The following is a 25,173-nucleotide window of genomic DNA, read 5'->3' as shown; positions in this document are numbered from 1 at the left end:
GGATGTCAGAAAGTTTGAGGTTAATAAAAAAGGAAGAGTTTGCCAGTTTCACTTATTGGGAGTATGTTCATGTGTCCCTAGTTAGAATGGTTTCAGGACTTTCTCACTACTAGTCAAAACTCCACAGAACATAGAGCTTCTGCTGTCTTTAGCATCATGTATGCCTGGATTATTTGGATTCTATAGTCCACATATTTGGAGACTGTAGCAGGGTCCAGTGATTGCTATACCTGAACTCGCAGTCTTAGATTTAGTGAATTGACCAGATCGAATCTGTTGCCAATTTATTTTGGATTGTGGTTTCATCAGAGTGAGCAGAACTGGCTATGATCTGCCCTTAGATGGGAGACCTGCAAGACAGAATGTGGTATTGGTGATAAGAAGGTGGCACTCTTCCTGCTGATTCAGTACTGAACCAGTGTGCAATATGGTTTGTTGGACACTTTACTGCTGAAGAAGAGGTAAAATTGAGGTCCTGACCACTTGTCATGAAAAAAAATCCCGTGACAGTTTTTACAAGAGTAGGTGTGTTAACCCTGGTGTCTTGGCCAAATTCCGGCATGAATAATTGCGTTCTGTATATCTAGATTTACTCTTCCCCTGGAGCCTGCACTCGATATGGTTAAAAAAATAATAGTGATGTGTGATGCTGTGGTGCTGTTTAAAGACTACTCCCTTCTGCTCTTAAAGTGGCTTCTGTTCTAACTAGATTAAGCTTGGGCGGGGGATGCTTACCTGAGGTGTCATCACATCTCTGATTGCTGTGTTGACATGTGCTAAGTCCCAGTTAGTTACATAGTAGTTTTGGAAGCAATAAAGAAAGTAACTCTAAAACCAGTGACTAAAACCCCTCACCCATGTCCCACCCTTTCCAGTCAGGAGACTTGATTTTATTAAGTCTAATGATATTCGCGAAGATTTATTCTGAGACGCCTTGCTAGGCTGAGTTACATCAGTGCTGCCTAGCTTTTTGACTCCATATTTATTTGCTTTTTTGTTGTTTTGGTTGTGGGGTTAATCCCATTGAGAGAACAAGCTTTACACATTTAAAGGAGTAGAGAAGGCAGCATGCTGCAAAATTACCATGTGCCTCTCTGTACAAAACAAAACCAAACCCTTGTATTTCAACTGGGAAATTAAATCAGGACACATGGTACCATTAAGAACAGTTTTGCTTGATATTTGTTTTGCCCTGTAACTAGAAGCTTAAGGTTGTAAAATATCTTAGCTTTTCAAAAGCCACTGATTCCTCATGGGAAAACTTTGAAAAAATAGTTTTGTATGAAGAGAATTCTGCCCATAGATCTTTTTCTTTTTTCCCTCCTCCCTACTGGCCTGCAGCTGTACCTTTGGGGACTGTAATTTCATCAGCTCGTAGAAAGTAATCAGTATTGGAACGGGTTAATACTTGAATGTCAAAGTAGATGCTACAGGAAATGGCACTATTGATTCACTAGATGCCATTCTTCCCTCCAAAGCATCATAGAATCTGTGCCGTAGGAGGAGGTTGGGTACTATGTCTCAGATGAAATGTAAAACTTTTTGAAAGAGTTTGGGTTGTGTTAAACATGGAGGCCCCGATTTTGATATGATCTTTCGTCTCTAACGTGTACTAAGCTGGGCCCCTAGAATTTGAGGCACCCCAAATCACTAGTCACACTAGAACATTCCAGTTGGTATCTCTACTTTAATTCTCCATACAGTGGCAATGGTGTTCTTCACTACCTATCCTAAACCTTAGTGTGATGTTGCTGCATGCATTAAATAGCTGCTGCATTTCACCCCAAAGGTGGCTGCATTTTAGTGATGGAACAAAATGGAGCTGTTATCCTGATTGGGGCATATAGGCAATAACATGATACAATTAAATAATAATTTGATCCTGCAGAAACTTATACCTGTTGATAATTTATTTATGTCAGTAGCCTCAGTGACTTCAAATGGGACTATTTGTGTGCAAAATTACACCACATGTGAGAACGTGTCTGCAGTATGGTGGCCTTGCTTTGTAAAAATGCTCTTGGATTCTTCTCTATGGAAGGCAGTATATAAATGTCAGTCATTGTTAATCTACTTTTGGGTGCAATGGGTAAGGGAGTTAATCCCTGGCTCATTTCTAGCAACCATGTGTAATATTTCATCCACCTTAGCATGGCAACCCATAGTGAATTCACAACGTAGGGCATGCAGATTTACGAATATTAAAAAGAAATTTATTTGGGAAATTTGGTTGGAGGGTGGAGGTAATTTTCAATGTACATGGTATTTTTCTTGGATTGAAATCGCCATATAAAACTTTAATGCGACTGACACTGATTGGAGGCTTTATGGAGGATTTAGATCTGAAATTGGTCTAGGTTTGCAAACTTCCATTATTCTCACATGCCATTTGCATAATACAGGTAACAGATTAAATACAAAAGGGCAAGGGAGTCCAGGCAAAATGATGAAGTTAAAATTTCAATAGACAAGAAGAGAAATTGGATGCAATGGGAGCAGCAGATTCTGAGACCTACAGAAGAAACACAACTGTGTGCATCCAAAACACAGGCAGGCTAAAGTTCAGGTATGGGTGTAGGTCCTGATCCTGCAAACTGCTCTGCATGGGCATAATATACTATGAACATCTAAAAATGAAAGGACACTGTGGTTGAATAAATTTATTAAATCTCATTTAAAAGAGACACTGAAATCATCTATGCCCAAGTGTAGGTTTTAGCACTTCAAAAACATTATTTTTGTGCCACACAGGAGGGCTTACAAATAAAATCTTAAATTTTATAGAAAAATATTCTATTATTTTTAAAAACATGAAATGCAAATGGAATGCATAGGGTGAGAGAGACTGTTTTAAAATATTCCTTTGAAGTGTTGGAAACCCAAGCACTTTGGCATCTTTCTAATAGGACTGTTTTAGGTATTTGTTAAGGGTCATTGAAGTAAATGGAAAGATTGAGTGCTAGATTGGGCCCTAAATGCTGAGAGAGCAGGGAAGTGAAACTGACCAGTCACTAATTTCATTCTTCATGTGGTGTGATAAATTAAATGCATATGATGAAAAGGAAAATAGGTATACATATTCATTAAGCTTTAATAACCAAGGGAGCTGCTAGTAACCCAAGTTATGAGAAATTAAACACAGAACATTATTTTTATCTATAGAGTGTCCCTGTAATTTCAAAGAGTGTGAAATTGGCTGAGATTAGGAGACTTGGTGGCAGAGGGAATAGGATGATGGGAGATTCTCTAAATTCCATGTTCTCACTCACATTACTGTGCTAGCATCTTTCACAAGCCAAAGAGAGAGGAAGGTAAATGGAATATAACAGCAGCAATCCACAGCATCTTCCACTTAATTCAATCATAGGCTAATTAAATAAAAAACATCAGGAACCAAAATCATTTGAATTAAAAATGAATACAGCTTCCACCCTTTATTTGATTTGTCCGAGGAAGAAATAACTAGATAATTCAATCACTGACTTAGAAAGTTGCCGTAATTATTACAATAATAAGGAAGGGCAAAATCTGAATGAGATAATAGAAGAAAGAGCCCAAGGCAGACCCATGATAGTGGAAGATGGCTTGTCGCTAAGAGTTGTACTATTCAGACATTGTTATTGGTATTTTAAGCACTACCGTGTGTAAGAGCTGTTATATGCACTCTGTGGTCATGTGGATAACCAAATCAGCCACTTATTTCAGCTGAAAAGATGGGAATAGACTCAACAGAAAAAAGATGGAAGGCTTTGTATTCTGTGATCTGCTTTTGCTGTTATCTATTTCTGGGCTATTAAATCAGGAGTTGTCAGCAATATTCTTCACAGACTCCCCACATTACAATATGTATTGGTGTTTGAGAGTCCTGGAAATTGAGTTTGAATTCGTAGTAGGTATTCAAATGTGTGGATGTTTAGCTGCAATAGGTCAATGCTTTTTAGTGTAGAAAATAGTTTCATCTAATGGGATTTTTCACTCTATTTTCCAGGAAGACCAGTATTCTCTGATTGCAACTAGGACAGAAATGCCAAACTCACTGCTTTCTTTCTAGAATTTTGTGACTTCTGCTTCCTGTCCCAGCTGAATCAAGAAGTCTGAGACTACCTAAAAATCAAAACTTCTTGATTTAAACAAAAACCCTATCATTAACCTAGGTAGCTGTAGGAGAGAATGCAGGCAGAAGCCCAGCAGCAGAGTGGGGGCTATCCTGTTCATTGCACTCGGTGTAGCATATATGATTACCTGCCCTGTGGCCGGGTGGCATATGTGTGCATTCGGTGCAAGGAGCTCCTGACCCTCAGAGACCATGTACGGGCTTTGGAGGTCAGGGTGGTGGACCTGAAAAGTGGAGCTAAGGGAGGCAGAGAGGTATGTTGATGAGGTTTTCCGGGATACTGTAGATTTGTACCACCTCCTGTCAGAGAGCCCCTACGCTGTTAAGGAGGATGAAAGGCCCAGAGAAGGAGTGCAATCAATGGGAGCAGAGGGAAACTTTCCCATAGTTGGGATCCTCCTTCCAGATGATGTTGGGGTATCCTCTCACACTGAGGTTACTTCTCCGGGGCAGGGAACTCCAGTCATTAGAAAGAGGCAGGTGTTAGTAATGGGAGATTTGATCATTAGAACCATAGATAGCTGGGTTTGTGATGACCAGGAGAACCATATGGGGACTTGCCTGCCTGATGCGAAGGTTGCGGATCTCTCGAGGCATCTAGATAGACTTATGAGTAGTGCTGGGGAGGATCCGGTGGTCATGGTACATGTAGGTACCAATGACATAGAGAAGGGTAGGAGAGACATCCTGGAGGCTAAATTTAGGCTGCTAGGAAAGAGACTGAAATCCAAGACCTCTATGGTGGCATTCTCAGAAATGCTTTCAGTTCCATGCGCAGGGCCAGGTAGGCAGGCAGAACTTCAGAGTCTCAATGTGTGGATGAGACGCTGGTGTAGAGAGGAGGGGTTTAGATTTATTAGGAACTGAGGAAACTTTTGGGATGGGGGAGCCTATACGGGAAGGATGGGCTCCACCTAAACCAAAGTGGATCCAGACTGCTGGCACTTAACATTAAAAAGGTTGCAGAGCAGTTTTTAAACTAAGAGATGGGGGAAAGCAGATTGCTGCAGAGGCGCACGTGGATCAGACAGAGAGTTCTCTTGGAGGAGAGTCTATTGATAGAGATTCTCTAGGTTTTGGTCAGGAGGAGAGGATGGAAGAAGATAAAGTATGGGCCAGATCAGACGAGAAACATTCATATAAAGAATCAGACACATCACAAAAGGACAGACAAATAAACAGTGACACGTTTTTAAAGTGCTTGTACACAAATGCTAGAAGTCTAAATGATAAGGTGGGTGAATTAGAGTGCCTCGTGTTAAAGGAGGATTTTGATATAATAGGCATCACAGAAACCTGGTGGAGTGAGGACAATCAATGGGATACAATCATTCCGGGGTACAAAATATTTTGGAAGGACAGAACAGGTCGTGCGGGGGGGAGGGGGAGTGGCACTCTATGTGAAAGAAAATGTAGAATCAAATGAAATAAAAATTTTAAATGAATCCACATGGTCCATAGAATCTCTATGGATAGTAATTCCTTGCTCTAATAAGAGTATAACATTGGGATCTATTATCGACCACCTGACCAGGACAGTGATAGTGACGATGAAATGCTGAGGGAGATTAGAGAGGTTATCAAAATAAAGAACTCAGTAATAGTGGGGGATTTCAATTATCCCCATTTGACTGGGTACATGTCACAAAATTCAGACACAAAATTTCTGGATACTTTAAATGACTGTTTCTTGGAGCAGCTGGTACAGGAACCCACAAGGGGAGAGGCAACTCTCGATCTAGTCCTGAGTGGAGCGCAGGATCTGGTCCAAGAGGTAACTATAACAGGACCGCTTAGAAATAGTGACCATAATATAATAACATTTAACATTCCTGTGGTGGGAAGAACACCTCAACAGCCCAACACTGTGGCATTTAATTTCAGAAAGGGGAACTATGCAAAAATGAGGAGGTTAGTTAAACAGAAATTAAAAGGTATAGTGACTAGAGTGAAATCCCTGCAAGCTGCATGGACACTTTTTAAAGACACCATAATAGAGACTCAACTTAAATGTATACCCCAAATTAAAAAACACAGTAAAAGAACTAAAAGAGAGCCACCGTGGCTTAACAACCATGTAAAAGAAGCAGTGAGAGATAAAAAGGTATCTTTTAAAAAGTGGAAGTAAAATCCTAGTGAGGTAAATAGAAAGGAGCATAAACACTGCCAAGTTAAATGTAAAAATGTAATAAGAAAAGCCAAAAAGGAGTTTGAAGAACAGCTAGCCAAAAACTCAAAAGGTAATAACAAAATGTTTTTTAAGTACATCAGAAGCAGGAAGCCTGCTACCCAACAAGCCTCCACTATCCACCCCAAACACATTACCAAACCCATCCATTTCATCCTCATCCATAACAATTTTATATTCAACAACAAACACTTTGTCCAAACCATGGGAAAGCCATGGATACTAGGTTGGCTCCCCAATATGCCAACTTATTTGTGGGCCACCTTGGCTTGTTTTTTTAATCTGTTTGAACTGGCTTATCGAGAAGAAGGTAGTAATGAGGACAGATGATCTTGTGGTTAAGGTACTGTACTGGTACTCAGGAAATCTAGATTCAGTTTCCAGCTCTACTACAGACTACCTCTGCAATCTTTGACTAATCATTTAATATCTCTGTGCTTTAATAAAAAACAGTTGAGGATCTGGGCCCATTTTTCTTACTTTATAACAAGACTAGACAAAAGAAGGCCCAGTGCTGGAACTTAAAAAGACTAGGGTTCAATTCTGTGCTCCACCACAGACTTCCTGTGTGACCTTGGGCAAGTCACTTAAGCTCTTGGTGAGTCAGTTCCCCATCTGTAAAACAGGGGTGATAACAGGAGTATTACAATGATAAACACACTGAAGATCATGAGACACCGAGATATTTCTGTGGTGGGGATGTAAGTACCTAAAATAGACAGATAGAAACAAGAATGTATAAAAATAGAAAGTAATATTTTTTTTGCTCTAGATACAAGAAGATACAAAAGTCTTGTACTTCCTGCTTTGGCATTACATTGATATTCTTTTGCTGTAGAGATGGGAGTGAGCTGAAAAGTTCAGATCCACATCAGGCACCCCAAAGCATCCAAAAGGAGAACAGAGTGAAATTTTCTGACCGAAACTTTTCAGTGAAAAATTTCGGTTCAACAACACTAAAACATTTTGCAATTTGACATTTTCAAAATTATGAACAACTTTTCATTCCAAAATTTCCTCTTATTTTATTTACAAAAATTTAAAACATTAAAAAAATGCTCAAAATCCTAATGAAACATTTCATTTTAAGTTGCGCAAAATGTTTCATTTGAACCAAAACTATTTTTTCCAACTTTTTAATTTGCTGAAAACTGAAAGTTTTCATTTTTGGTTTGACTTGAAACTTTTTCCAATCTTTTTATGAAATTGCCAGCGAACTGAAAAATCTGTTGTTCACCCTGCTCTACCCTCAAAACTTTTTTTGTTTTTATTTGTTTGTTTTATAGTCAGGGCCCATCTTTGTTATGAGGAAAAGTAATAAAGACAAGAAATTCAATCCGATGCAGAGAGCCAGTACACGGACTATGCATGACTTAACTCCCATTTAAGCTTCACTTTGGGGGCTTAAGCTGTACCAACATTGCACAGGCTTTCTGCTGGCTCTCTGCATAGGGGTGAATTTCATCCTCTGAAAGGAATAAGCTTTGTGGATAGTGAATGAGCTGGGGACACATGGACTGAAATTCTGGTCTCAGTGAAGTCAATGGTGGCTTTGCCATTGACATCATCAAGGCCACGATTTCAACCAATGTGTCTTAAGAATTTCTATTTCATATGGAAGTGGATAATTTGATTTCTTATTAGGGGATTAAAATTGAGTGAAATCTTCTCTCTCTTTTTTGTATGCCTAATAATGTTCCTTTCTTCCCATTTTCTGCTTGTTTTTTGTATGTCTTTTAGAACCTCTTCCCATAAGCAGCGTTTCTATCTATGACTACAAACCATCTCCAGAAACGGGAGTGTTGTTTGAAATTCAGTATCCAGAGAAGTACAATGTTTTCACCAGAGTAAACATAAGCTATTGGGAAGGCAAAGACTATAGAACAATGTTATACAAAGGTAGGAAGAAGAAGAAAAAAAAACTATTGAAAACAATGCAAATATGGTTAATATAAGTATCAACCATCTATTGACACTTCATTATTGGTGTTGAATCTACAGGAAAATAAAAAGGAGTGTCAAGTGACCTGTAGGTTTAACGTAATTAGTGATTCTAATTATTTATATTTATTATTATAACTACCCATTTAAATAGCCTATATGTTATAGAGAGGTAGGAACCTCTCCGTAGTTGAGATGGCCACTCATCTTCAATTTTAAAGCCAATTCCTGTCCTAGCTCTAATATCCACAGAGAAAGGAATATTGTCCTCAGTACTGGAACATGAACACTGAGGATAGGATAGAATTTTCCCATCCAAACTGAAATTAATTGGGCAAGGAGTTCCCAATTTATGACATCTCAAAGTAGACATGTTCACTGGAATCTAAAACATGTTCTAATCTCTTCTTTTAGTGCTGTTTCGTAGCCAAAAAGTCAGAAAGAAGAAGAGCTACAATCTAGTTTATAGAACTCATGTGGAGATATAGGGTGAAATTCTGGCCATATTGATGTCAAGGTCAAAAGCCAGGATTTCACCCCGAGTGCCCAAGACCAAAGATTAGTTGCTTGAACAGCTAACTGTAGCAGGTATTAATGTTATGAATTGTAACATTGGAACGACTTATTGCCTCAGAAGGGCTTAAAATGAGATAACAGGTGATTGACAAAGAAATGTAAAACAATGGTGCTGACTGAAGACCTCTCGTGCTTCCTACACAAGCAGAGTGCTGGTGTGAGGGCCGCAGCTGCCGTAGAACCTCAGGGTGACGAACACCTCGGGAATGGAGGTTGTTCGTCACGCTGAACAAACCGTTATGGTGGTTCTTTCCCAAGTTTACAACTGAACACTCAGTTAATACAGCTTTGAAACTTTACTGTGCAGAAGGAAAATGCTGCTTTCCCTTTATTTTTTTTAAATAGTTTACATTTAACAGGATACTGTACTGTATTTGCTTTGGGGGTGGGGGGCGGTCTCTGCTGCTGCCTAAGTGTGTACTTCCGGTTCCCAGTGAGGTGTGTGGTTGACTGGTCTGTTCATAACTCTGAGGTTCTACTGTACATCACAGCTCAGGAAATTATATTCTCATGACAGAGCACATAAACTCTTCTTCAGGTTTCAAATGGAAAAGTATTCTTCATTTTCTCCCTTAACCTGTTAGGCAAGTTTGGTGTCTGTTCCCACAATCCATACCACAGCTCGGTCTGTTTCCGTGATAAGTGAATGCTTGGCAGCAACAGCTACAGTTGCTGCTAAACCGTTTCCATGATAAGATTTTTGTCTCCACTCATTCATAAGTTTCTGAAATATTCACCTTGTGGGCTGAAATTTTCCAGGCTTAGACTCTTCTCCTAAAGGGGAAATGCCATCCCAATGAATGTGTTGGTAAAAAAAAAAAGATTTGTTTCACTGAGTTTTCAGCCAGCTTTGCAGAATCAGCTGCAATTTACTGAATGTTATCCTGAAAGTATTTTGGGTTGGGAAAACGTAATCACCCCGAACATTCCATGGCAATGTGATGACAATGAATCAGATCATATTCTACCTTCAGTTATGCTGGTTTAAATCTGAAGATACTCCCACTGAATTCAGTAGAGTCTATAGTATCCGATGCGAATGAGCTTGTCCTGTGAGAATAACTCTGAAAAGTGACAAAAGGATCTGGATATATACACACACAGTACCCAAAGGGTTAATACTGTAGATACCTTATTTGCTCAGAATTGCACAATAGCCAACAGAATTGCCCTAACAAGCAAATGAATTTTATTGGATGCATAATACATAAAGTCACTACATAAGAGTTGCCATGCACTGCTGTTCCAAGGGGTGGGGGGAGTAGTGAAATCGACAGCAATATTTGTCAGCCTCAACCAATGGTTGACTTCATGGCTGTACAACTGCTATAAATAAATAAATGCACCCTGGCTTTTTGTTTGTTTATTTGAGGCAGGCATTAATCAGCCACAAAGTCCACCCCCCTCCCCCGAAATAGCCCGAATTTCCCCTCACTCCCACATGCATTAATGTTAGAGATTAACCCAGATCTCGGCATTACAAACTGGGCCCATTTCTGCTATGTGTACAATGAAAGTTGTCCATTGACTATCTTATTCTGAACATGATGTCTTAATTCACTAGAAGACCAGCGAACTCTTGTATGCAGTTGTTACAGGGATTTGGAAGCTTTTTTTCTTTTTATTAGCTGTTTTTTTATATGCTACTGTCATGTTGAATAGGGTTGCCAGTTGCAATGATCTTTCCCAGGAAAATCGTTCATGTTTATTTTGCTGCTTTTTGCATCTAAGTACCTTTGATAATCAGGAAAAACACTGGCAAACTCAATTATTGGCATTTTATCACTTAAACTGGGCTAACCTATGTTAAATATCCAAAACATTGCTCATTTAAAGTGTGCCACCATGTTATCTGAAAGTGAACATTTGATGTATGTTGGGTTGTTGGTTTTTTGTTTGTGTGTTTTTTTTCCCTTCTACAGATTTCTTTAAAGGTAAAACAGTTTTCAATCACTGGCTGCCAGGAATATGCTACAGCAACATCACATTTCAGTTGGTGTCAGAAGCAACATTCAACAAAAGCACGCTAGTGGAATATAGTGGTGTCAGGCATGAACCCAAACAGCACAGAACAGGTGAAGAAAATGTGTTTATATACCATTGACAGCATGTCTACATGCAACACAGTGCAAGGAGTAATGTCTCAGTGTTTCCATGATGAACATTTGCTTATAAAAAGTACGTACTGCCTAAAACAAGATATTCTAGGCTTTCTCTCCAGGGATAAGAAGCAATTTGCCAGCAGTTACAAATTACCACACACCTCTTTCCACAGCAGAATATATTTATTTAAGAGTAAAGGAATAAAGAGAAAACATATAACAGGTAACAAACGGACCAGAAATTGGCCATCAATCCTATGGGGGCTCTGACAGGCCAAAGTCCTTCCAATATTTCAGCAAGTGTTGGGGCCCCTACTGGGACCAAAGGTTATGTCCGTTGGCTGGATCAGAAAGAGAAGGCCATTAGTCTGTTTAAACTCAGCTTTTTACACCAAACGCCCTTTCTTTGTTCCCCTTAGGCCTTTCGTACCTGTTGGAACTAGTATATGCCAACCATCCTAGAGGTAGCATTTCTCTGGAGCTGTTTACAATCTCAGGGATTGCAGTAATCACTCCCCACTGTTTTTCAGTTCCTGGATGAACTGCAGTAATCCTTCTCCCATGGAGCTAAATACAATTCCTAGCCCACAATGTTACACAGAACATTCATAAATTTAATACAGTACAGTCTACAAAGGTACTGAATGTGGCTGCAGTCTGTTACAGCAGCTATTGTACAAAATTCTCCAGTTAGAAACCCATGCTGTATCATCTGAAATTTTAAGATCAAGCTTTCCCTTGATATAAAGCGTTAACTTTATTCTAGATGTTTGCACAAAGCTGGCTGCTAAAATTGAGGGAAAAGCCATATAGTGATCAGGATGACATTTTACATCCTGAATTGATGTGCTGTGTATTAAGATATTTTTTCAGTATTTCTCAACACTTTCACAGTTCCACAAAAATAATTTTCCATGCACAAGAGGATTTAAAAGGTACAATGAAAGAAACAAAGAGCCCAATTTACAAACAAGCACTTGATTATTTTTACTCATGTTCTCACATCAGAGCAACTTAGTTGGGCTACTCGTGAGTAAATTTATTACATTGTCCCCAAATCTACACTATTACACTCCTGTACATTCTAGCCCTGATTATTCTCTCAGTTTACGTTTGTTTTACCCATAAGGAGTTAGTCTTGGCTTACACCTGTATAAGCAAGAAAAGAATCTTAATAGAAAGAACAAAGAATTTCAAAATATTGTGTATTTTCTCTTGCTGTAAACTAGACATGCTAATTTCCATGATGAATTAACTAACCGCTGTAGGAATATATTAAACATACCTATTGGTTGTTTTTTTTAAATCTTTTCTCTTCTAGTTCCCTACCCACCTCGAAATATTTCTGTCCAAATTGTACAGATGAACAAGAATACCTGGGAGGAACACAGTGGGAATTTCCCAGAAGAATCATTCATGGGACTACAGGATGTAATAGGGCAAGAGAAACTTACCCATTTTTCTAATGATCCAACTGAAATTCCCTCAGCAAACACCTCTTATTCATGGCCTGATTACCACTATAACAGCACTGATTACACAACTACATCCCAACCATACTGGTGGACTAATGAAGATGAATCGCCAGAGGGTGAAGATGAGTTTGTCAATGCAGTTCCCAGTGAATATGAGAACACCAGTACAGCCAGCATGTCAGGGAAACTTACATCAGAACCTCCCTCTTTCCTCCCTGTGCAAATGGTGCTAAGCTGGTTGCCACCAAAACCACCCACGGCATTTGATGGATTCCATATTAACATTGAAAGAGAAGGTAAAGTAAAACCCAGGCCTTTTTTATATCATTCCTAGTGGTGAATTCTTCTCCTCAGAATAATTAGGGGATAGCAAACCTTAAGTATTTTCATTCAGATTTTGTGTGTCTGCAAAACGGGGATGGACATAAGAATATGCATTAGTTGTGTAATATATGGTTTTCTTGTTTCTGGTCAGCTGTCCCTGCCTTTGGAGAAGTTTCCCTATGGAACCTGCAGTAAAAGAGAGCCTACCTTTCTCTCTCTTCAGGCAAAAGTGTCTCTAAATGGAAAGCTGAAAAACATGTTCTGTAGGGTGTTTAGGGGGTGGTTGGTGGGGTATGGGGGAGGGCCTTTAATGCATCATAAAGCAATGGTGAGGTAACCTGTGCTAGAGATTTTTCATCCACTTCTCCAGATGATTTTTCAACTGGCCCTTTATGACAACCAGTTTTCCTCGACTTTCTGCTGTTTGGGGCAAGGAAATTTTTCAGAACAATAAGGGGAGAGAAGAAAACATAGCAAACCCTTTTCTTCTTCTTCTTCTTCTTCTTCTACATTGTTTTTCACTTTCAAGTGTTTCATGGTCACGACAATCTTACTTTATCATCAGTGTTACTGAATGAAATTTTGACCATGGTCTATTTTTACTTTACACCTATACATGAGCCTCGGTCATTAATTATTCTTGGGCTGACAGCAAGGGAATAAAACTACCTGCATAAATCCAGATCTCTTCAATACCTTTTCATCCTGCAGCAGAGGCAGCATTAGCATATCCAATACAAATCAGTTCCTCAGTAGCCAGAGCCCTCTCAAATTTCAGTTAATTCGCACTTTCTTTTTCTTCTTCTTCTTCTTCTTCTTCCCTGATTTAGAGAACTCCACAGAATTTTTGACGGTAGGTGAGGATACTCATGAATTTATTGCTGAACTGAAAGAACCGGGGAAATATAAGTTATCTGTGACAACCTTTAGTTCCTCTGGATCTTGTGAAATTCGGAGAAGTCAATCAGCCAAAACGCTTAGTTTTTACATCAGTAAGTATCTAAGTGATGATTTCACCCATACAGTGTATCTTTAACAGTGTATAAGGTGTGATAAATGAAACCAGATTGCCCTATTTATGCATCCCAGGGTCGCTTTAGCTCTTTTGGCCCGCAACATCACACTAGGAGCTCATCTTCAGCTGATTACCCACCATGAGCCCCAAATGTTTTTCAGAGTCATTGCTTCCCTATCCTGTAAGTATGACCTATATTCTTTGTTCCTGGAAATACACATTTACATTTAACTGTACTGTATTAAAACACATATAAATGTGTACATCTAGGAACAAATGCTGTTTTCAGCTTGCTTTGAAAGCCTTTAAGACGGCACAGAGATTTATTAGGTGCTCTTTGCTTGTCCTATCAAATCCCAAAAGACTCAAGACTCTCAGTATTCTAGGTGGATTTTGTAAACCTTTCTGGTGGCCTGCCAAGACTGAGGTATCCACAGGAAGCACGTGGGGAGAAATTACCCCTCCCACTCCCTTTATCTGGCTAATTGGTCTTTGTGTTGTGAAATGTACAGAAGTCGGGGAGCGGAATACACGCTCAGACTGTTGCTATTGGCACTAATGGGCCATCTCAGCAGCAGAGACCAAGAGCTGATTGGGCTTGGAGACCAAACTACATTGTACTATAGCAGTGAGTCTTACGGGTGGGGCAGTGTGGGGAGCTCTTTCTGCTGTTGTCAGTTCTGTCCTGGGTCTGTCGGTGTAAAGGGCTGTCATTTCAGCACCTTTCACTAGCATGAAATTAACTATTAACAGCAGAATGTTTTAAAAGACGTAAATGCAGGCACTCTAAATGCACAGGGTAAAGCCAGGCATGTGGCCTGTCTTATGTGTTCTTCTCTGGAAATGTTTTTTAGGTCCAACAGGGGAATGGATTGAAGAACTGACAGAAAAGCCCCAGCATGTGAGTGTGACTGTGCTAAGTTCTACCACTGCCTTAATGTCCTGGACGTCTTCGCAAGACAGCAGCAGCAACAACACGATAGTGTCTGTTGTGTCACTGACCTGCCAGAAGCAAAAGCAGAGTCAAAGACTTGAAAAGCATTATTGCACCGAGGTAAAGGGCAGAAAATATAGACTCCTCAAATACAGTAAGAAAAAGAAACACATTCAGTAACCCTCATTATAATGTTGCTCACTGGGTTGTGTAAGAAGCGAAGTTTTATCCATCAGTCCACAAGCAATGTTATACACTTATGAACATTATTGCAATAATAATCCACACCACTGCAGTGACACAAGTCTAAGCAGAGATAAGACACCATCCATAAGGCCCTGATTCATTAAAACACTTTAAGCATGTGCTGAAGTCCATTCCTATTCATGAAAGCATTTCAGTGTATATTTAACTTTAAGCACGTGCATACTTTTTTTCTTAAACTGGGGCTAAAGTTTTCATGTAGAATAATATCTAGCTCTAAATGTCCCCAAAGTTGAGGATGATGGGCTCTGAGGTTTCAATTCAGGCCATTGTAGTGACAGGTCTGAGTAAAGGGTGCAAGTACAAATAATCCAAACTGCCCATGTTCTAGCTGCATCCCAGCCAGTACAAATTCAGACTTCTGTGGGTTCAGGTTAACCAGAAGTGGTTTATGATGTGATGACAAAAAACCTTGAGGTAGAATAGAGGAAGATGTTCTGGTTTGGGTTAATTGAACTTTGTGGTTAGAATGTGGGCCTGAATGACAGCTTCATGAGCACTGCAAAAAATGTATTCATGACCATTTATTTGAATAAAAACTGAGAATTTGCTTGAAAAGTATTTGTATTGCTTTTTAAATTATTTTCATTGAACGTTTGCCAACCTCTAACCAGAACTCAGCCAGGTTCTCCTGCCTCTATTATTGATGGCCGTTTGTTTGGATACTCCCTGGCAAGCAGAAAGAAGTAAGACTTGGTACAGAGTTCATCCATTCCTTCTCCCTTTGTCTATAAATAAAATGTATCATACCTTCCTAAAGGAGCTCCCTAGATTGACAGTTGCACTAGCATCTCCACATGCATAGTAATAAAACATTCTTCATGCTGACAGCTGCTTATGCAATTTCATGCTGGTAATACAAATTGTTAGCAATTGCACTAAGATTGTTGCTGAAAAAACATCTTTCTCCAATTCACTGAAAAGATGTAGTAAAAGATACTTTTCCCAAGGCTGCTCTGTACATTTACTGACTCTTCAGAATATAAGATTTGTCATACTGGATTGGACTGACTCCACCATCTAGACAGCATCCTGCCTCTGGCACTGGCCAGTACCTGATGCTTCAGAGCTGAGGCTTTTATGGCGATTCTTCAGTACCAGATGCTTCAAAATGCAGGGGGGGAATCCATAAGGCCCCTAGCTAATTTGCTATACTTGAGGGGCAGGAGAGGGTAATTCCCTTCTGACCCAAGCAATCAACTGACACCCTGACTCTCATGAGGTTAGAATACTATTCTAATATTGCCTTTAGCTCACATAGCTGCAGATGAATTAGATGGCCACAAAGTAATCCCAGATGTTTATTGAAACCACAGTATGTAAACACAGAGTTACACCCGAGAGGAATCTGGTGCTCTAGTCTCATTACCATACAATATACACAATGTAAATGGCTTCTTGTTGTCATGACTGACCTTATACTCAGGTAATTCTCTGTGACAAATCAGGAGTTAGCTCAATGGGCTGAGCAGTCACAATTCCCATCTCAGCATTTGGCCATCCTGTTTTCACTGAATTAATCAACATTTCGCCATTGACTGCAGTAGGTTCAGAATCATGTCCTTTGCTGCTGAAATGCAACGAGGTGAGTACTATTGCAGCCCTCCTTTTTTCTTTCTTACTCACCAAATGAATACTTTGTGTCTTATTTGTTCCCCTTCTGATAGGTGAATTCAAGCAACAGCATCATTGAAAATCTTGTTCCCGGTGCCCAGTACCAGGTTGTGATTTATTTACGTAAAGGCCCATTGGTTGGACCTCCTTCTGATCCTGTTACATTTGCCATTGGTAACCCATGCGTCTACTATTCAAACTGACTTTTTGTTTTGAACAGCTTATCTATTAGATCTCTTGGGGTGTTCCTCCACTGGAGCCGGACGTGTAATTTCCCGTTCGGGTAGACATACCCACGCTAGTTCTTGTCAGGCTAGCATGCTGACAATACCAGTCGGCACAGGCGATGGGACAGACTAGTCACTCCAGATGGGACTGTACTTGGGACAGTTAGCCCATCCCACCACCTGTGCATGGTGGCTGCACTGCTATTTTTAGCATACTAGCTTGATCCAAGTTAGCACAGGTACATCTACCCCAGCTTGAAGTTATACCTTCAGCCTCAGTGTAGATGCATTCAGAGCCTGTTCAGAAGTGTAGCATATTTTGCTGGGTATGCTTGCCATGTTGGTGGTTAAAAGAGATTATTTTTCATGTGTTGTTTAACTCCATTACTGAGGATGGGAAGAAGTGCATGAGGTATCTGAAGGTGTCTTCAGTGAAAGGAGTGACACCGCCTGTTATAGGATTAGGCTTTCACTCCAACATACAAGGAGTTATGTCTAAGATTGAGAAATGAAGGGCCCTGAAGTTAGAGACCTATATTTATGCTTAGGCACCTAAATAAATAGTGTAACTTTTAGAAGTGCGGAGCACCCATGAGAGTCAATGTCTTCAGCGGGAGCTGAGAGTAGTTCAGCACTTTTGAAATTAAGCCATTAATTTGTACATAGATTTAGGAACCCAACTTTAAGCTAACAGGTTTTCTGAGAAAATACCCCTCGTGGGATGCAGTGTGCCACCGTGGCTAAGACACTGGACTGAGATTCAGGAGACCTGCTTTTTTTTCCTGGTTCTGTCACTGGCTTGTCATGTGCCTTGAAAGAAAGCAGGTGACTAGCAATTAGCACTTCTTGTTTCTTCTCCACACTACTACGCACTGTCCATGATGGAAGGAAAAAGAGAAAATGACAAAATTAACTAAATAAGACCTGCCCAGAGCCCCACAAAGTCCAAGCAGTCTGCTTACACACTGCCAATTGCAGGATCTGGGTCTAAGGCAATATGTCCAGATAAGTAGTCTATAAATTGGTGAGGAAGGTATTTTTAATAGAACGGCGGGGTGGGGGGGGGGGGGAGTTTGGGGAGGTCATTAGAGACAGCTTGTGTCCAACTTCTGTGAAATATCAAATATTGGGCAAATTTTACAGATTTCCCATGTTTTTCACAAATATTTGGGCTGCCAGAGTTTTTTTCACTAGCTGTAAAGACTTGAAACATTTTCAAATTTCTGCTTTTACTTGAAAAGCTAAACCAAAAAAAAAAGAAGAAGAAGAGGAGGTAACCCTCTCTAAGTCCTGAACCCATGCATAGCTCCCACACATGTAAAGTTCTTGCCCAAAGGCCATTTCTAGGTATATCATCTTATCTGGATTTTGTAACAAAATTAGACATGTCATGGACTCAAACAACAACGTGTGACTGTGAATTTTCCCTTGGTTACAACACAGGCAAACAAGGGCAAATTCATCATTCAAATTCCTATTTAAAAGGTTTGGTTTGATGAAATTATTGGTGGTGGTTAAGGCTGAAGCAAAAATAAGAGAAATAACACTTACTAAAAGTAGTTCTCCTCTTCCTCCTCAGTGTCATAGTTTCATTAGAAAGATATCAACAGATTCTGAGAAGGTGCTGAAAGGATAGATTTATGAGGGAATGGATGATTTTGTGTGCTCTATTGCATTCGGGCATTCTGGGTTTTATTCTTTGCTCTGGCACCTACACAGAGTGGATTAGACTCTGCAACCTTTACTCATGTTGAGGAATACCTACTTAAGCAGATAGTCCCATTGAAGTACACATCTAAGTGCTTTCCAGAATGAATAAAGGTTGCAGAGTCTGGCTGTGTGAGAGATTTGTTCAAATCACTTGACCTCTCTCTATTTCAATTTCACCGTCTATGAAACAGAGATAATAACACTTGCGTTCTGAGTCTTAACTAATGCTTGTAAAGCACTTTCAGATATTTTCCATGGATGGTTGAATAGACATGAAAGTATTCATTCTTATTGTCAACGCTTTCACAAGTATCGTGATTTTTAATGCCTCAGTTTTTGACTACCTACACTGGGACACCTTAAAGGATCCTGATTTTCAAAAAAGTTCTGAGCACCCTCCTTTGAAAATCAGACCTCTTCAAGTCATCTCAGTTGAGCACCCCAAAATGGAAGAACCCAAAATCTGTAGTCATTTTTGAAAGTTTAGACCTATAAGAATTGAGGGACTAATGCTACAACTTGTTACTTCTGTGTGGAGTCCCAAGCAAGCTGTTAGGCATATGCACAGGAGTAATTATTGCCAGAATGGACCAAAAATATGAATAACTGGTTAAAGGGGAGAGAAAACTAACCCTGAAAATGTGTGTAGTTGCTAATGATAATGTGAATAACCCCACTTTCTTGTTTTATAGTACCCACTGGAATAAAGGATTTGATGCTTTATCCTTTGGGACCTACAGCTGTGATTCTCAGTTGGAACAGGCCTTACCTTGGGGTGTTCAGGAAATATGTTGTAGAAATGTTTTACTTCAACCCATCAATGATGACCTCTGAGTGGACGACCTACTATGAAATTGCAGCTACCGTCTCCTTAACTGCATCAGTGGTAAAGTAACCATTACGGATTATCTCCCACACCTGCACATATGGTGCTTGCTCCTGGTAATGTTTCTTTCAGCTTTTGCCCACTGACCAGCAGACACATCAGATTCTATTAAACCCTGGATGTTTTTGCATGCGATAGAGGTTTACCATGATATTAGAGAGAGATTTTCCCCAGGGAATGCCAGAAAACCATGGTAAAGTTAATGCATGTGCAAATTATTAATTGTATGTTTAGGAAGGGGATAGTAGATGGACCTTCCCTCCACTGGAGCGTGGGTGGGTTCAGTGGTTATACATGGCACTCTCGCCCATGGGTGTTTGGTATTCCAAGATTTCAGGGAGGATTCCTTCCCAGCCTCAGTCCTTGCAGGACTTCCCTGTGCAAAGTTCATTTGCTAGGGCTGAGTTCAAGGTGAGAGGATTTGACCCAACAGAATTAAAACATTAACCACTCCCCACTAAATTTACTGTGCACTTCCACACTTGTGTGGTCAAAAACTTTTGCAACTGTAGCATCTCCATGAGGAAATAGCATAAAGCCCCATCTACATAACTGACATTGATAATGTCAGTGAGCCATCTGGAATATTTAGTTTTTGAGTTATGTGCATGCCAAAAGAGACTTAAAGGCCCTGAACCTGTAAATGTGCTTAAGCATATGCATAAGACTTTGCAAGATTGAGGACTTTCAGCAGAAGTGTACACTTCATCCCCTCAGCCCCCTCCCTGCCACACACACACACACACACACACACGCTTTTCGAGCTGTCAAGAGGGGATGGATAGATTTTGTTAAAACTTGACCTTTGGACTGAGAAAAACCATAGACAATTTCTGCTGAAAAGGAGAATTGTTCAGGAAGTTGAGTATGCAAAAAACAGGGATAGCAATAGGTGTTGCACCTACTAAAAACTATAATGATTTGTGACTCATGCATAGCACCAGTCATGTAGTCATTATAATAACACTGGTTTAATTGGAATTGAGCATGCAACTGTAAATTTAAAATATAAAACTCTAAGGAAATGAGAACGCAAAATAAACTATTCAATGAGTAATTAATTTGTCATTATCATGATGCAGCAGAATTAGAGTAAAATCCAAGAGATCTTAGAAATAATGACATTTAATAGGAAGCTTCAGAAGTCAAGATGGTTGATGACAAGTAATATTGTTCACTGTTGTGTGCAATTCTAGTTTATATTGATGGGAAGTACATGCAGAGACGAGGAGTTAGAAGTCCTTTATCTTGATTTAAATCTTTGCTTGGAAGGATTAGATTTGTATTGGTAAATGTCAGTTTCACCAAACACACACAAAACAATGAAAAAATATTTCCATGAACAATAATTTAAATTTACAGATAAGCAAAGTAAGAAGAATGCTACTTAAGAACTTATTGCTTTGATGTAAGTATAACCCATCTGCCCATCAGAGTTGGCAGCAACAAGGGCCGGATTCAATATCTAGGGGATCCATTCCAATAACACAATGCAAACCAGCTCGAGCCCCCACCCGGTGACCTGGGACAAATATATACCACCCCCTCTGGGCGCCTCCAAGAGGCAGTACTTCCCCTCTCGTAAGCACCTAGTCTGAGTGTAGCAAAAAGCCTTTTAATAACAGAGAGAAACAATGTGGCATTATGTTGGGGAAACACCACCAACAGGATTCATAACACAACCCGTGAGCAAAAAACCCACCCCAAGCAAATTGGGGCATGCCCTTTCCCTTTGGTTCTTGAGTCCAGCAACCCCAAATCACCCAAAGTCCCAAAAGTCCAGTGACCCAAAAGTCTCTGTCCCTGGTCAGGGCAGCCCCAGAGTTCAAAAATTTATCTGCAGAGCTTTACCTCCCAACCTGGGTGGAGATGGGGGTGGGGGTAAAAGGCACCTTACATGATCTGAAGCTGACCGCCCCACAGCTCCATAGGACTTTGCGCCGCTCCACTACACTCCACTCCACCAGCCGCCCCACAAACCGCTCTGCTCTGCGGCCCACAAGCAGCTCCTGCCGTCCCACGAACTGCTCCGCGTCCCACTAGCAGCTCCCGCCGTCCTATGAACTGCTCCACCAGCCTGTCCACAAGGCACTCCAGCCATCCCGCAAACTTCTCCACGCTATATCTTCAGGCTCCCCCACTACTTAACACAATGCTCAGTGACTTCAGCTCTTAGTCAGTTCAGCTCTTTGGTGAATTCAGCTTGTAGTAGGGGAGCCGCAGTGCTGGTGCACCATTAGCCCAAAGTGAGCTCAGCAGCCTGTAACTAGACGCCTAATGAAATCAAAATTAGCTCTGATATTCCACAGTGGAGAGAGGAGGAAGTGCAATTAGCATGTAAGGCCCTCACCAAGGGGCCCATGCCACCAAGTATTAATACTTGTCCCCAACCTCTCTCAATTCACAGAGTTTTGGAACCCATGACCCTTGCCTAGCGAGTGCTACTCAGTTGATGGTGAGTCCCTCCATCATAACAAAAGGCCAAGTACAGTTCCCAGCACAGTTCCCATAATCAGGGTAATAACAATTTATTCTTCCTGCCCCAATAACAGAGACACTGGGGATCCCACAGCAGCCAAAGTGACCATTTGGGCAGCTATGGCCTCATTCTAGGCGGGGTGGGTGTGCCTATGCAAATGAGATCGGCCCCTGAAATTGTTTTCCACAACTTGCCACACCTCACCACCAGATGTCAGGGTGGAGCTCATCCTGACACTGCTTACATAAGGATGTATATTTTGACGTGAGATGTTGACAATTTGTGTGTTTTAAAGCTTTAACTTTTTAAATCGTCACGTCTGCTGTCATTCAATAACTGTCTGACTCCCTGTGTCATTTCCCACAACTGTGAAAATTTAAATAGTTAAAATTCTAAAAAATGCGTAGAAATAAACATTGATATTGTCTGTCAACATTATAAGAAAATAAAAATTGAATTCTGCCAAGCCTAGCTGTCACTGTACTGTGGAAATGAAAGTGAAAGTTTCTTAAAGATGAACTTCAAAGTTAAATAGTAAATTAGTGATTGCTGACTCCCATCTCTGACTGGGCTGCATGGCACTATGGCTTAACTAACTTTATTACATTATTTTCAGACTTTTAAGTCTTTGGATTTTGTGGGTTCACTAGAAATGCCCCACAATGCACCATTCTAAGACTGCCCCTGAAGTTTCCCTATAACCATTACCATTCTGGCCTCTATGATATTGCAGAATCATGTGCTCTGGGGCAACACTAACAACCCCTGAAAAAAACATATTGACTTGGCTTTGATAAAAAATGATTTTTTGAAAATGTAGTTAAAAATGTTCTGGGTTGAATTCCCCCTTTGTCTAGAGTATGACAGAAAAACAGAGAATATTTATATTATGAAATTTGAAACAACAAATCAAAACAAGAAGTTCTGCTTTTTTAAAATGAAATTTCATTGAAATCCACATGTTCCCGTGGAACACCTTGATTTTGCCTAATCAGCATTTTCTGACAGGAAACTTCCATCACAAAACTTTGGACCAGCTCTAGAAATCAATGAGATTGTTGGGACATGAGCAAATCCCTGCTCCCACATGTTTGTTTGTACACAATATGGTTTCCATGGCTAGGAAATGGTCTCTGTGCGTTGCCCATTGCACAAATTAAAGCCTTGATCCTGCAAACACTTACATATATGAATATCTTTACTCAGGCAAATAGCTTCCTTGTGCTCAATGGTGTACTCGCTGGAGTAAAGCCACACATCCTTAGGGCGAATACAAGATCAGGGTGCAAATGATCCCTGGGAATGGTATGTACGAATGGCAGCTGTCTTGCAACAGGATATGGGTCTGTGCTATTGTAGCTTTTTAAATGTATCATTGCACTCCTTTCTGGGAGAAAAAAGAGGTGAAGAGTTAAACTGCTTTCCAAGTATCTACCAGAATTTAGCCCTACTTTTTTCTCTCTCTTTGAAAATAGTTTACAAATCTAAAAGTTCAAAATGGGATCAATTAACCACAGATTTACGTGGGCACTGTTCCACTCAAGTCAGCAACATTGTACCCATTGTGGCAGTAGTAAATCTATTCTATAGCAAGTGGCAGTCATGTTTTACATTGACAAAATCTCTACTGAAGAGTGACTTGCCATTTGCTGTCTCTTGTCAGAAAATAGCCAATCTACTGCCCGCTTGGTATTACAACTTTCGGGTTACCATGGTGACTTGGGGAGATCCAGAATTGAGCTGCTGTGACAGTTCTACCATCAGCTTCATAACAGGTAAGCAGCAGCATGGCAAGTGGTTGATGGAGGGAGTGCAAGGGGAAATGTGAGTGCTGAGGAAACATATCTAGAAAGATTATGATGGTGTTCACCTGTAAATATTTGTGCAGGGGCTTTTTAGAATTTAATTGTAAAGCCCGGTAGGGAAAAATGTGAAGGTAGTTTTGATTCATTACAGACATCATTTCATTGCTGACCTGCCCAAGGAGTTGCACCTTCATGCACCATTAGTTTTGCCCACTTTATTACTGAATTTGTGTAGCTCTCTTGTGATGAGTGATTGCTGATTGGCTGGAGTTAAGAGAGGGCAGGGGTCAGGAGTTATAAAGACTCAGCTTTGAAAGATTCCGTCTATTCTAGGAGCTTGGGTTGACAGGGGCCTGCTCTGGCTTTGGAAGATTTAGCCTTTGACTGACATTAGCTTGGAAGCCTTGCTTAGACATAAGCCTGCCCAACCTTGAAAGATGTGCTCCACCCTTGAAAGGCTTTGTTCAGCCTATGGGTTTCCAGGCTAGAGCAGGCCTCTGCCTAAGTTTAGTTTAGTCAGGAAACATGTCAGAGGCCCACACAACTTGCCTATTCAGCCAAGACAAAGGATTGTTCTAATTCTGGATTATACTTCGGCTGGGAGCTATATTATTATAGAGCAGCTAAGGGAGCTTTTGTAAATTTTATGTATTTCAGTTACTATGGGACCTAAAACTAAACAAAGTATATTTTTCCCTATATTTTTACCGTTCCAAGTCCTTCTTTTTTCTCCCCATCTCTTTCCCCTTCACGGTATCTAAGTCTACACCCCACAGTTCACACACATTAAATTGTTCTGACATTTATTGCAGCATAAATAGTTAACATGCTGTAGGGCTGTTTATTTTAGTGCAAAATGAGGCTGGCCATGTTTTGTGCTACAATTTTTTCACACTCCCCGTTGGTCTTTGCTGGTAAGTGTTACCTCTGTTCATTGCAAGGGGATGGGTCGGGGGGAGGATAGTCTTGGGGTCAAGGCACCGGACTGACACTTGAGGGGCTACCTCTGTGACCTTGGGCAAATCACATACAGCCAGGTCTTCAGCTGGCTTCATTATCTCCCAGTGGGTCATTGAGTGAGGTTGATGCCCCTTCACTCCCCACTCAGATTCTTGGGGTTCAATTTTGTAAGATGGTGAGCAACTCCTGGAGAGGCTGAGCACCATAAACTCCTATTGACAAGGCGATCCCCATATCGGTAACACTTTCAGGGTTGAAGATGGAAGTAAACATATATTGCCTTTGGGAACACTATGTACCTCCCCCCCCAGAAATAGGTTTAAAAAGTTGTTCCAGATTAAAAAAAGCCAATAAAATACTGTGGATGGATTTCAAAAAAGGGTTGTGTAATTTTAGGATGCTTAATAATAATTATACAAGCTCAGACAGTGTTTGCAGACCACCTGTGCAGCAATACATAACTGGCCAGGTGGATCAAAGATGCATTAAAGGAGAAGGAGGCTGCCGTCCCCAGAGCTTCAGTTAATGACTACTTTTGGAAGCAGGATATGGGAGTGGA

At 40.4% G+C, this 25,173-nt stretch overlaps 1 protein-coding gene across 6 annotated transcripts in view; it reads left to right on the top strand.

Annotated features, from left to right (window-relative positions):
• Nucleotides 1–25,173, top strand: part of PTPRO (protein tyrosine phosphatase receptor type O) — a 209,965-nt gene that overhangs the window by 123,036 nt on the left and 61,756 nt on the right. For 4 of the 6 annotated variants that reach the window (XM_075122133.1, XM_075122135.1, XM_075122129.1 and 1 more), the window contains 8 exons: nucleotides 8,043–8,201; nucleotides 10,742–10,894; nucleotides 12,243–12,692; nucleotides 13,551–13,712; nucleotides 14,590–14,789; nucleotides 16,601–16,721; nucleotides 19,177–19,370; nucleotides 23,513–23,624. In XM_075122133.1, the coding sequence (XP_074978234.1) occupies nucleotides 8,043–8,201; nucleotides 10,742–10,894; nucleotides 12,243–12,692; nucleotides 13,551–13,712; nucleotides 14,590–14,789; nucleotides 16,601–16,721; nucleotides 19,177–19,370; nucleotides 23,513–23,624 (1,551 nt within the window). Of the gene's footprint in view, nucleotides 1–2,467; nucleotides 2,567–8,042; nucleotides 8,202–10,741; nucleotides 10,895–12,242; nucleotides 12,693–13,550; nucleotides 13,713–14,589; nucleotides 14,790–16,600; nucleotides 16,722–19,176; nucleotides 19,371–23,512; nucleotides 23,625–25,173 lie in introns of those variants that run through there. The other 2 variants (XM_048827830.2, XM_075122144.1) reach the window with 2 other exon arrangements.

Source organism: Caretta caretta, chromosome 1 (assembly GCF_965140235.1).
Source record: "Caretta caretta isolate rCarCar2 chromosome 1, rCarCar1.hap1, whole genome shotgun sequence".
Taxonomy (NCBI): Eukaryota; Metazoa; Chordata; order Testudines; family Cheloniidae; genus Caretta; species Caretta caretta.
This window is presented reverse-complemented; position numbering and strand designations above follow the sequence as displayed.